Consider the following 13,339-nt stretch of genomic DNA (forward strand, 5'->3'; position numbering starts at 1 on the left):
AGGCCTCGGTGAACAAGTGCAAGGGATCAGGCCTACCCACTTGAATCCCTGTTGAAAACTGGTTACCCAGGGCTCCCGCCCAACGGTTTCTAGTCCCAACCCTGCCCCTTCTCCGCCCGACCCACGGCGATATCTTTGAATCTCTTTCTCTATCTCCTCGGAGCCTGCCCCCAAACACTCGGCTGAGCGGCGGACCGGAGAATAGAAGGTACGCGCGCGAGCAGGAGGCGGAGCTTGCCGCCCCGATCCGTACTGGGGGCGGCCTCGGCACATGCGCCGTGGTTCTGCGGCTTCAGTTGCCCCGGCCGTGCAGCCAACCGGGGCTCGCGGCGCGCTGGAGACGTATTAACGCTGTGTTGAGTCGTTGCGTGCGAGGGGGGCGACGTAAGGGCGCTCCGCGAGCCCGTCTCTCCTCGAATGAAAGGAAACAACCTCCGGCGACAGAGCCCCGCTCCCAGGCGCTGCCGGAGAACCGACACCGACTTCTTTCTCTTTCCCCTCATTGGCGCTTCTCCCCTGCCGTTCGGCTCTGGGCCCCGCCGGTGAGTCCCCACGGTAGCTCGGGGGCCCCCCATTCTCTGCCCGGCGGGAGAAGACAAGGAGGATGGCGGTGGCCAGGCCGCCGCCCCTGCCCGTTGTTAAGGGGGACTCTCGGTGGTCTCGCTTTATTGTCAAGGACCCCAGAAGCGCCGCTCGTTGAAGGCGCTTGGCAGAGAGGTGGCTGAGAAAAGTGCTTCGGAGGAGCTAAGGGAGCGGTTAGGCTCCAGCGTAGACTTCGGGGGAAGGGGCGCAGCATTTAGGGAGGAAAAAATACTGGGAATTTTTAGTCTTTGCCATAGCTTAGGACATATTTGGGAAGGAGGGAGACTCCCAGTTTGGGAAGCGTAAGAGGAAGAATGGTCAGGATGGCAAGAGGGTTGGCTTTGCGGAATGAGGAAAAACTCTGGGGTGGGGGGAATGAGGGGTGAAACTGAGATCTGAAACGAAGACTATTTGAGAGCGAACTCCTGGGGAAGGACGGTTAAAGAAAGTGGTGGGATATCTTCCTGGATTCGGGAGGATTGGAAAAGGACGATTAGGGGACCCTGACTTGACGACCGAAAGGACCTGCTAAAGTGTTTTAGAGGAAGATAGTTTTGCGAGTTTATCTAGCGCTTGATTAGAGGGAGGTCTTGGAGTCCAGTGTGTATTGAGGAATAAATAACGGAGAGAGGATCCGGTACGTTATGTGTACCATCCTTTTATTATATGGACGAACAGCACGGCATTCTTTTGAAATTTGTTCGTTTCGATATTCTGCGTGGAAGTTGAAAAATCCTTTCTTTTCGAAAACCCCTTTTCTTTTCATCGGCTTACTACGTAATATCGGGTCTTATTCAGACAGTTCAAATTCTTTCTTACCCTTGGGTTTGAAACAACTGGAAAATTCCTTCAGTTTCCTTTTGAATAACCGCAAAAAGCAGTGCGAAGCATGTAATAATATCGTGCAACCAAATTCAGGTGCCCTTCCGGTTCATCTCGATCGTTTATTTCTCTCCACTGTAACTTTCCTGACCGAAATACTGCTTGTTTGGGGATCACGTTTATGTATTTTCAACTGTATGTTTCAGCTTGATTGCGTGTGGGATTGTTTGATCTTCCGGAACGGCAGTTTTTGTTTTGTTTTGTTTTGTTTTTCTGTGGAAATGGTCTTTCAGATACGAGACGTTGAATGAGCTCTCGACTTGGTTCTTGAATGCTCTCCTTGATGTTTCAGGTTATTTCCACCTTGGTGCTTTACAGCATCTTGTAAAATCAGGAACGAATTGATTGCCTCAGCCTAACTAATCGAGCTTTTATATTTTTTCAGACATTTCAATTATGTTTCTCACGCTGTTATCTTTGCCTCTTTTTTTCTGCTTTATAACATGATCCATAATGTTATGTTTCTTTTAAGGAAAAGGTTTCATTGTTGGGCGAAAGCATCAAAGTTTGATCTCTGCGTGCCCTGAAAAACCTTTTACGCTGAAATTAAAATGCCAAATAGCTGCGTGGATCGTTATGAACCCCTTAATATTGGTCCTTGGAATGCCCTTATTCTCCTTAACGAGAGACCACAAGTGAGACAGCATTAGATAAAAATCTGTATTTTTATGATAAAGACATTTTTGTGAGGAGTCATTGTTTCCATGATGTTCCCCACTTCATGTTTCACAAGGAGGCTGTAAAAAATTAGCAAGATATGCACAGATACATTATTTTAATTTTAGTGGAAAAATCCATTTAGTCATTGCACATTGGGGAAAGTTTTTAATTGGTTTGGTGCACTTTGTTGTGTTTTCTGTTCACTTTACCAATTTAAACTGATGAAAACACTAGAATATTTTTGAATGCAAAATAAAGCGTACCTTTTTTCTCTCTTAGATGTTTGGGTATTTGATATCTTAGAAAAGGGAATTCTCAAAATTAGGATGACAAATTTACCTGTTTATAAATTCAAAACAGGCAGAATTCTGTACGGATACAATTTGAGGGACACCATTTTCAGAATCAATTTCAAGAGTAAAAAGTGCTTTTCTACTCTAGGACTTTTTAGAACCTTACAACCCGGTTTTATAGCCTATGCTAGGGTTGTGCAGAAATTACACATTAAAGATGACTGTACAGATTAGATTCACAATGTGCTATCCTTTGAACTGGCCAAGGATGACCGGGGAGAAATGCTGAATATGTTACAGTGGTTTCAGAGTGTCTACTATTCATTGCATAGTCGTAAAGAAAGCTAATTTAGAACTCAAATAGCAGATTTTGGTGCTGTTTGAATTTTGCTGTTTTGCATGGTTAATTCTAAAGATTTTGGCAGCTATATTCTTGATAAAGCAACTGAACACATATTTGCCTGTCCAAATGCAAACACACTTCCCCTTTTGTTTCTTTTGTTTCTCTGTTATGTCCTTTTTTTTTCTTTAATCCTAAAAGTATTTGCTGCCTGTTTTCAATCAGTTTCATGGTTTATAGGCAGTGCTGTGAATACAGTACTGTTGTAAAGTATCCGATGGCGTTTGGAAGACTGAGGTATTTAAAATTGTAGATAGCATTAAGGGTTTGTTAAACCCATCAACGCAGAGACTGCCAAGGCCTTTGAAGTTTTGTTTAAAAAACAAAACAAAACAACCCTAGGTATAAATTGATAAAAAGACCTGTTTCTTTGTGGCTTCACGTTAAATTTTGATTAAGTATCTGCAGTTTTATATTATAAAGCACTGAGTGGTTTGCAGCTAACACCTTCCTGGCACCAGCTGCTACTGTTCTTGCTGGTGAATGAAGTGCTTCTCACAAAGCTACAATGTGGTGTCAGTGAGTCCATTTTTCAACATAGTATTATGAAAATACTCAAGTATATGGAAAAATGGGAAGAACTTTAGTAAATTTTAAGATGAACATTGCAGATTTTATTGATTGTGACTTCTGTTGTGGCAGCCTGGATCCTGGACCGCTTAGTTTGGTTGCTTTGGGAAAACTACACAAATCACATAACTGATTTTACACTTGTTTAGATTCTTCTTAAGAATCCATGTTGAGATTGATGATCTAAATCTGAAACCTTCTATCTTAGAGCTTTTCTTCCCTTTCTTTGTGTTTGACTTTACCACCTAGAATTATAATTTGACTAGATTTAAGGGTCACACAGGAAAATTCTCCTTCCTTTATACAATATTGCTAATTTAATGTGAACGTTACTGCATTTAGAACACCACTCTCTGTTTGTAACTTTAACCTGCAGACTTTTGGAATAAGCCTCAGAGTCAGATAATATAGTTGTTTTTTTATAAATAATCGGTTCCTAAAGTATGGTTTTTACAAATAGACTTATAAGCTTAATTTTTTCTTTAAAGAGGGATACAATAGCAAAAATTTATTAAAGATGTATACGTGATTTTTTTCTAAACTTGAAAATAGTTCACATTTTAAAAATAAGTGTTCCAGAGTCACGGTTAAATGCATTCATTTCTCCTTTGTTGGTTTATGAATATGTGAACTTGAACGAGTTGTGCAATTCTAGAATTCTGTTCACTCTGGATATTGTGTAGTTCTCTTACAAGTTTCTGCTCTGTTCTCAGATATATAATTCTTGGTCTCCTTGAAGGGGAATCTAGCTATACATGAAAAATATTTTTCATTAATATTGTGAGCAGATGATTGTTTTAGTGTCACACATTGCACATTTTTAATTTATCCACACAGAAATCGTTTTAGTTATTTCACATATCCTCTAATTTGGGAGCAGTTTGATTTTTCCAAATTATTTCAGTAACTTATCTTTATGCATACATTTGGTTTTTTCATTATGGAGGCATTTCAGGTTTTAATGTTCATTTGTCTATTCTAAATACCCGCTTAAAAATGCATACATTAAAACTTAGGTTAAATATTAAACAACTACATGACTGTGTAAATGGATATTAAAGCGCAATTAACCATTTTGTTGCCCTTCTCATTCTCTGTAGCATTTCTTGAGGCTTAAAGTGGCATTCTAAAAGCAATTTAAAAATCATGTCAAGCTCAGTTGAACAGAAAAAAGGGCCCACAAGACAGCGCAAATGTGGCTTTTGTAAGTCAAATAGAGACAAGGAATGCGGACAGTTACTAATATCTGCAAACCAGAAGGTGGCAGCGCACCATAAGTGCATGGTAAGTAGAGGCCGGCAGCCGAGAGACCCGAAACCGGGAGGACCCGACAGTGACTGACTGTTCCCGAACAGGATGAAAGTCAGTTAAATTTTTAAGATCTGGTTTCTCACTAATGCTATGCCATTTGTACTAGAAAAGTTCCTTTTAAAGTTAACATCTTGTTGACTGTTTGACTGTAATGTCTTTAAATATGAATCTTAATTGTTTTTAAATGTAATTTATAGCTCTTTTCATCTGCTTTGGTATCATCACACTCTGATAACGAAAGTCTTGGTGGATTTTCTATTGAAGATGTCCAAAAGGAAATTAAAAGAGGCACGAAGCTGGTAAGTTGGTATTTCTGCCTCTTGAGAATAAAACTTACTTTAAGTTCATTAAAGAGGAAATTGCTTATTTTAGAGTGTATTGCATTATTATTAACAGTATAATTTTAAATTGCAGTCTTTCCACCCCCCCCCCCCCAAACCAGAAATTCCAAGGCTGGGTTTAACCTATTTATCACTTGACAAAAAAGGAGGGAATCAATATTTATATTGTTCCGATTTTTTTTTCTTTTCAAAAAGAATTAAAATCTTCTTGGAGGCTGTGTTGACTTAGAAAACAAGCAGTTTGCTTAATTTGAATAGATCACGTGTTAAAGGGTTCATTCAAGGGAATTTTCATAACTCAGATGTGTTTTCCTCTTCCGTCATCAAGTAATTGTGGTGATCGTAAATGAAGGTGACAGTACCCTTTCGGCAAAACAATGTTACCACTTGCTGCATTTTATTGTCGTTCAGCCATGTAACAGCATTTATGACTTTGTGTAACTTTTGATGGATTTTACTGTTTTTTTCTGAAGGTATGTATGCTACAGTAACTTCCTGTAGTTGTCTTCACTACTGGTAACCACATTGACAAGATACTATATTGCTGTTTTGGAAAAGTAATATTGTCTCCTCTCGGGACTTAGAAAAGTGCTCTCTGTACTTATGATGCAGTAGGGTTTACATTGAAACAATTTTCCCTCGTTTGGCTATTGTATTTCTCCTTTGAGCCCTTTATTGAAATTACATCTGTAAATGTACCTTCGGTAGCTTCATTCTCAAGTGTGCTGTTATTTTATTTTTTTAATGTTTATTTATTTTTGAGAGAGAGAGAACATGCACCTGAGTACACATGCGGGCACAGGAGAGGGGCAGAGAGAGAGGGAGACAGAGGCTCTATGCTGACAGCAGCGAGCCCGACGCGGCGCTCAAACTCACGAACTGTGAGATCAGGACCTGAGCTGAAAGTCAGACGATTAACCGACTGAGCCACCCAGGCACCCCTCAGATGTTTCATTATTTTAAAGATGGGTTTGGCAGAACATATATGTATGTTCTTGGGCACTGGATAATCTCCTATTTCGCGAAGAATAGGATGAGCAGAGGTAGGAACTGTCATTTTGATGATCAGGAATAATCCATTTTTTGTAAGTTGTCAGTCTTGTAGTATTAGGAAAAAAAGCAATATGAAGAAATTGAAGGAAGGATTTGAGACTTGCTTTAGGATAAATAATCTCAAACCCTAGAATCATTATTGGCACAGGTGGGAATTCAGAGGTCAGTTTTTGTGGTAGTGAGGCCTTAACTGTGAAAGCATTTGTATTCCCCCACACCCAAAACTGTTGTAGTAATAGAATGCTTCGTGGTTTTTTTTTAATGTATTTTTTTAATGTTTATTCACTTTTCGAGAGACAGAGACAGAGCGTGAGCAGGGCAGGAGCAGAGAGAAAGGGAGACGCAAAATCCGAAGCAGGCTCCGGGCTCTGAACTGTCAGCACAGAGCCCGATGCGGGGCTTGAACTCACGAACTGTGAGATCATGACCTGAACCGAAGTCGGATGCTTAACCCACTGAGCCACCCAGGCGCCCCTCATGTTTTTTTTTATCGTGATTTTTATTTGCTGGTTTTAGATTTCTTCATGTTTTTATGGCTTGCTGATTTTTGAGAACCAGAGCAGTATGTTTTTATTTCCTAGTCCTTAAAAACAAATTCAGATGCACAGAAAGAATACTATTTACTTGCAAGTGGTTGTGCTGTAAACCTTATTACCCCATTATTTATTCCTTGGCATTATGAATATGTCTGGAAAATGCTCTACATCCTGACTCGTGAGCATTTTGCTCCCTTGACGTGGCTGCTCTAGTCAGAACGGGAGCAGTTTTGGTCTCAGTGATTATTAACTGATTATTACTGATTATTAACAAATGCAGTGCCTCGTTTTACATGAAGCAGTATTGCTAAATCCAGTGGAGATTTCATTTATTTGGACGTGTTTGTGAAGAGAGCATCTAAACTTTGTACACGTTTCACTAATATAAATTATTTTGATTACTTTTTAATGGTATAGTATAGGGAGTTAATTTTTTCCCAAGTGTAGCGCGTTGTAAAGAACAGCATTTGTCCCTTGAACTAGGGATGGAAGAGCATCGGAGGTTAAGACCACAAACTATAGTAACAGACTTGGATTTGAATCGCAGCCCTGTCGCTGGCTGGCTGGGTGACCCTGGACAAGTTATTTACTTGTGTACACCACGTTTTCCTCACCTGCCAAAAGGAGACAGTGGCAGTGCTTGTCTCCCAGGGATACTGTGAGAATTCAAAGAGAGACTGTCTGGGACTTAGCGTGGTGCCTGGCACGTGGCTAGGACTTGGTAAATGGTAGCCACCCTGGTAGCCAGTGTTTACAAATAATAATAATAACCCGCTCATGTCATTGTAGGCTGATGAAAAGCATGCTGGGCTGGGAAGTCATGAGGCTGGTTTTTTTAATAACCCTGTCACTGACACATTATGTAACTTTAGACAGGTCGTTAACTTATTTGTCTTTTTGCCAGTGGTAAACAGATAATGCTGCATCACTGCTTACTAGACGGTGATGTTACATGACTAAAAAGTTCTATAAAAGATCGAAAGAGTTGCCTTAGGAAAGGTGTTTCAAAAGCTATTTTGAGGCCCTGGGCATCTATGAGTAAGGAATAGGGGCAAAAGGAAAGAATTTGAGCCTATAGTTGTGTTCCTTTTCCTCCTCCCAAATGTCAGAATTTAAATAAGTTACATGGGGGATAGGACTCGAGTGGCATTCGTATGTTTAACTTTGATCTGTGCAGGGAAGGTAGGTCGTGAATACCCACTGAAAATAGACAGGTGCTTCCAAGTGAGGTTCCAGCCGGTACCTGGTGTTGGCTTAACAGGTGCTCCCTGGCACCAAAGAGAAGTTTCGAGAGAAGAGGCTGGGACCTGCGATGAAAGTGTATAGGTGACCAAATGGGGTCAGAGTCTGAGAGAAAGGGAGGTCACAGAGCAGGAGTTACAGGAATGTGGTTTTTATGTTCTTGCTGCCATAGGCAGTTTTCCAAGGTTTTCATGTCCGTCACAAAGATGAGGGGAGGAAAGCTATTCTGTATAAACAAAATCATCTCTTTTTCATCACCTTTGAGCGCCCAGATGGACCAGGAATGGCCAGAGTACTAAGAATTTTATCATTTGAGTCTCTGTTTTTGCAGTTGAGACAGATACATATTTTTCCAGAATGGTTTCCCAGTTCCTATTGAAGCCATATGAAGACACCACATCTGTACCATCTACTCTTACCCTCCAGCCATCTAGCACAGAAATGCATACTTCCAAGTAAAATTATGAATCATCATGACTGTTTTCATTCTCTTTGAGGAGATGCTTGAGTATATTTGAAGAACATACTCTTTCTGGAGGAAGCTAGGTGGTGAAATCCTTAAGAGTTCTACGTTGGATAGTTACTGTTACATTTGGTAACTGTGTCAGATGTATCACTCTAAGGACAGGAGTTCAGAAGGCCCTTTAGTTCCTCTTCCCTCACCCCCATGCAAGATTGCCTACAAGCCATCCAACATAAGATTTTTCCCCGCTGTTTTTTTAATGTTTTATTTATTATTTAGAGAGCACAAGTGGGGGGAGGGACAGAGAGAGAAGGGGACAGAGGATCCAAATTAGGCTCCGTGCTGACAGCAGCGAGCTTGATGTGGGGCTCAAACTCACGAACTATGAGATCGTGACCTGAGCCGGACTCTCATCTGACCGAGCCACCCGGGCACCCCTTGTCTCCGCTATTAAATATATCAAGGAGTTGTGATTCTACCCAAGCAACGTGAATCATGACCGTCATTATATTACACTCTTCAGAATTGAGGAATCCATCCTTCTTTGTAATTTAATTATCTCACTTAATTTCAAATCATTTATTTTAGGTCTCTCTCCTTCCATTAAAGGAAGTATTTGGGTTTTTTCTTTACTAAAAATGGACAGTCTTTCATATACTTGATGACTATCTTCAGGTCACTCCTGAACTTTCCCCTTTACAAACTAAATTTTACTCCCATGTCTAAAGAAATCCTCTGAACGTTTTTCCTGCTTTTTCCAGTGGTAGAAATAGATAACATTTATTGAACACTTAAGATGTGGGCAAAGTACCTTAAATACATGATTCTTTTTAATCCTGACAGTCATAATGTGAGATAGGAGGTTAAATCTCACTTTATGGATGAGGAAACTGAGGCTCAGTGCAGGAACCTGACTAAGGTCCTGTAGCTAGTAAGCGGCAGAGCTGGTGCTTGACTTTAGGGCCAGGCGACTCCAGAGCCGGAACTCTTCATCACCCTAGGTTATACTAGACTGCCTTTTACGCTACTCAATCCCAAATCATATTTTAAGAAACGTAATTATTAGGGCTTAAGAGTTTTCTAATAAATATGGAAATACTTCTGAATTTAGGACATAATCTAACTCCTGTTAATATATTCTCTTCACAGCATTGTTAGTTTGGGGGACAAAAATCTTACATACATACTAGGTGAGAATATTCTGATTCTGTTACCCTCAAGATATCTTTTGTGGCCTCTGAAAATGAAAAGACCAATTTTAGGTGGTCTTTACTTTGTTATTTCCTCAGTACCAGTGGAATGTTTGGCGCCCTAGAGAAGTGGGGCATCTGATTTTGAGTTTATGATCTAGATATCGGGCATGCCATGAATCTGCATCTATGACAATTTATATATACACCTTTTTATTGTGTGGGGGAGGAGCCTTGCCTATTCAGGTAAGTAAGACTGCTTCCTAGAGATGGTAAGGTTTAAAAGAGGGAGCGGGGGGATGAGTCCAGGAAAGAGGTTAACTACCAGAACAGGTCATTGAGACTGGCAGTAATGGTTCAGTTGAGTAAGGTGGGATAGTTGCCGGGTCTTTAAACCTTAGACAGGAATTTCAACTTGGATAGTAAGGGGATGGGGATGGGGAAAGCAGGATTTTTCAGGAGAAAAGGGATATACAGTGGTCACTATGGAGAATGAAACCTAATAACGGCAGCATTTTTGTCTGCTATACATAGATGTTCTGCAAGGACATCTTAAGATGCATCCTGTCTAAAGCATTATTCATCATCTCCTTGCACTGAACCTTGATTCTCTTTCTAAATCCTTTACCTTCAAGTCTTCCTTCTTCCACATCTGTCACATTGACTCTCCTTCTGGGATGTCTCTGCTTCCTTTTCTTTCTTTTTTTTTTTTAATTTTTTTTCCAACATTTATTTATTTTTGGGACACAGAGAGACAGAGCATGAACGGGGGAGGGGCAGAGAGAGAGGGAGACACAGAATCGGAAGCAGGCTCCAGGCTCTGAGCCATCAGCCCAGAGCCTGACGCGGGGCTCGAACTCACGGACCGCGAGATCGTGACCTGGCTGAAGTCGGACGCTTAACCGACTGCGCCACCCAGGCGCCCCTGCTTCCTTTTCTTTCTTAATGCTCCTCTGCATCCAGTCTTCCTCTTCCCATCCTTCCAACATAACTGCTGGTAATCACTTGGTCTCTGCTTCCCTGCCTCCGAACCTTTACTGGTGCCTTACTGTGTATGAAATAATACCCAGAGGCCTCAGCCTGCCCCTCAGAAGTCATAATCCACCTTTCCCATTCTTGATCTCCTTCTCTCTCCTCTTGGTTTCCCATACATCCTGTTTGTCCCCAATGTTGTGCAGGCACTGACATTATCCTAGCTGTCTGTCAGTTCTGTTTTTGAGTTCAGCTCAACCTTACCTCTGCCACTGAGTTTAACATGCTGTGCACTGTAATTGTTACACCTGTGCAAGTTTCTTCCCTACTATATTGTGAACTCTGGGAGGGTAGAGACGATTCTCTTTGCCTAGCGCAGGATTCAGTGGGGACAGTGCATGGAAGGCACTTAGCAGGGTACTTGATGTCTCATTTGTGCTCAATAGCATTTTAATAAATGGGCACTCATTCATTGTTGAATTGGAAGGAGAGAAGAGCTTCAATCGGATAATAGTGTGAAACCTTAATGGCTAAGTATAAATTGGCTAGGGAGGTGATGGTGTAGCATAAAATTCCTTTTTTTTGGTTAATGAAAATTTTAGTGTTGTTTGCAACTCTAGCAGTTTGAAAAGGAAGGAGAGAAATCGAAAGGGAAAACTCAGGTTGGTTACTTGTTCAGGATGGTAGAGCGCTATGTATGCATCACACCGGAGGGTTGTCGTGTTTCTTCAACATTCCCGGGCCTGGTATGGTGTTATTTTTGTTGTTTCCTTAGGCATTGTATTTGTCAAGTCCTCCGTCTGGAGTCTAGAATTCATCTGTCTGTCCATTTATCAGTTACTTAATTTAGTGCCTACTTTGTACCAAAGCAGGATGCTTAGACACTCTGGGTACAACCACGAATGCGTCTAGTTTAGCCTTAGGAGTATGTAAAGAATGCCACAAGAGAGGTGGGATACAGGACCATCATGAATTCTATTTGGGAAGTCAGAAGGCTTCACAGAGAGTGACATTTGAAATGTGTTCCACTGGGAAAGTGATGCTGTAGAAGTCAAAGGGGGAAGGGTTTCAAGGAGGAGGAAGTGGTCAAAAGTATTAGGTAAGTATTAAATGGCAGTGCTATTTAAAGTAGAGTCAGTGGCTCGTTTAGCATTTGGTAAGGGCGAAATGGGGTGCCCACAGTGCACAGAATGCTACTGCTGCTTGCTTGCTTGCTGCATACAAAGAAGCAGAAGATGCCAGGTGATTAGTGGTGCTACGAAATCCTTAGAGCAGTGGTCCTTAGCCAACTTTTACATCAGAAGAGGAGTGGGCAGGGCATTACAGGCATGTGTCTTTTGAAAAAGATTCCTAGATGATTTTGGATGAACGCTCCTGGCTGTGGACCAGTGCCTTAGAAGATGGGTTGACCAACTTTGATTATAGGACCAGGTAATAAATATTTAAGGATTTGCCAGCCTTATTGTCTCCATTGTAGTCACAGACAACACACAAAGAAATGAGCATGTCTACGTTCCAATAAAACGTTATTTACTAAAATGGCTGGTGGGCTGGGTCCGGCTTGCAGGACCCCTGCTTTAGGGTATTTTTGTGGAAAAACAGGTAAATTCTTCCTGAGTCACTGGCCTCGTGGTCATCTGTGTAACTGAGTGTACGTGCATCACGAGTATATTCATCTTAATGTGTACTTTTTTAAAAAGCTCAGGTGATGGCATGCAGATTAATGTGTGTAGGTATTTTACGTGTCATTTGTATTGAAATGAATTTTGCTTTACTTTGGAGATGATTAAGGAGAAAGAATGTAAGGTAAAAGAGAAACTTCAAGTCCACTGCTGGAGAAAATCAGCTCTTTGACTATTAGTGAATAAATTATTTTTTTCTTTTGCCTTCACATACTACTTCTTTGTAATTGAGAATAATGTAAATTTATGTCATTACGTAACTACCTCTTATCTATTTGTGCTAATGGAGGAGCACCCAAACCAGTAATGTAAAATAATCTATGTTTGGTTTTGGGGGATGTGTTGGTACTCACTTGAGTACGGATATGTGTTTGACATTTCCCACTGAGTGAGTATATATAGTGGGCAACACGGCAGTTTAAAGGACCCTCAGCCTGAACTATAGAGCTGAGCTCAGAAAAACTATTTGAATGTTTCAGATGAAAAAAAAAAAAAAAAAACCTTCAAACGCTACAGTGAGAATTTATATTCCTCATCAGTGATGACTCACAAAGTCTGATAGAGTTGGAGTTTGTGATATTCAGACCAAGGTCAGGAGACCAGGTTAAGTAAGAACTTGATAGGCTTAATTAGTTCATGGCCCTCCAATTTCAAAAAGCTTTCTGAACTCATTTATTCAGTAACTGCTTAGATTTAGTCTGTTACTCTAATGAAAACAAGTACTTTTCAACGTTTATTTATTTTTGGGACAGAGAGAGACAGAGCATGAACGGGGGAGGGGCAGAGAGAGAGGGAGACACAGCATCGGAAACAGGCTCCAGGCTCTGAGCCATCAGCCCAGAGCCCGACGCGGGGCTCAAACTCACGGACCGCGAGATCGTGACCTGGCTGAAGTCGGACGCTTAACCGACTGCGCCACCCAGGCGCCCCGAAAACAAGTACTTTTCAATGGCTCTGTTTTTTAGAAACACTTGGAATTTTAAGGTCCTAACCTATCAGTTTTGTCCTTTTTTAATAACTTTGATGGTTTTTGGATTTCTGTTTTGCTTTCCAGCTTTCCATTTAGACCTAATTATTACATAAAGTTTATTATTAATAATATTCTGTTGTTAACTTGGTGTTTTTGTGAGACCCTCTTCAAAACGCTGAACTGTTTTGTTTT

At 41.0% G+C, this 13,339-nt stretch overlaps 1 protein-coding gene across 3 annotated transcripts in view; it reads left to right on the forward strand.

The window, feature by feature from the left end:
- Positions 1–363: 363 nt before the first annotated feature.
- PHF6 (PHD finger protein 6) overlaps positions 364–13,339 on the forward strand; it is a 47,051-nt gene continuing 34,075 nt past the window's right edge. For 2 of the 3 annotated variants that reach the window (XM_030305398.1, XM_030305399.1), the window contains exons 1-3: positions 383–542; positions 4,488–4,671; positions 4,896–4,997. In XM_030305398.1, the coding sequence (XP_030161258.1) occupies positions 4,534–4,671; positions 4,896–4,997 (240 nt within the window). In that variant the 5' untranslated portion in view covers positions 383–542; positions 4,488–4,533. Of the gene's footprint in view, positions 543–4,487; positions 4,672–4,895; positions 4,998–13,339 lie in introns of all 3 variants that reach the window. The other variant, XM_032592109.1, reaches the window with a different exon arrangement.

Source organism: Lynx canadensis, chromosome X (assembly GCF_007474595.2).
Source record: "Lynx canadensis isolate LIC74 chromosome X, mLynCan4.pri.v2, whole genome shotgun sequence".
NCBI classification, from domain to species: Eukaryota; Metazoa; Chordata; class Mammalia; order Carnivora; family Felidae; genus Lynx; species Lynx canadensis.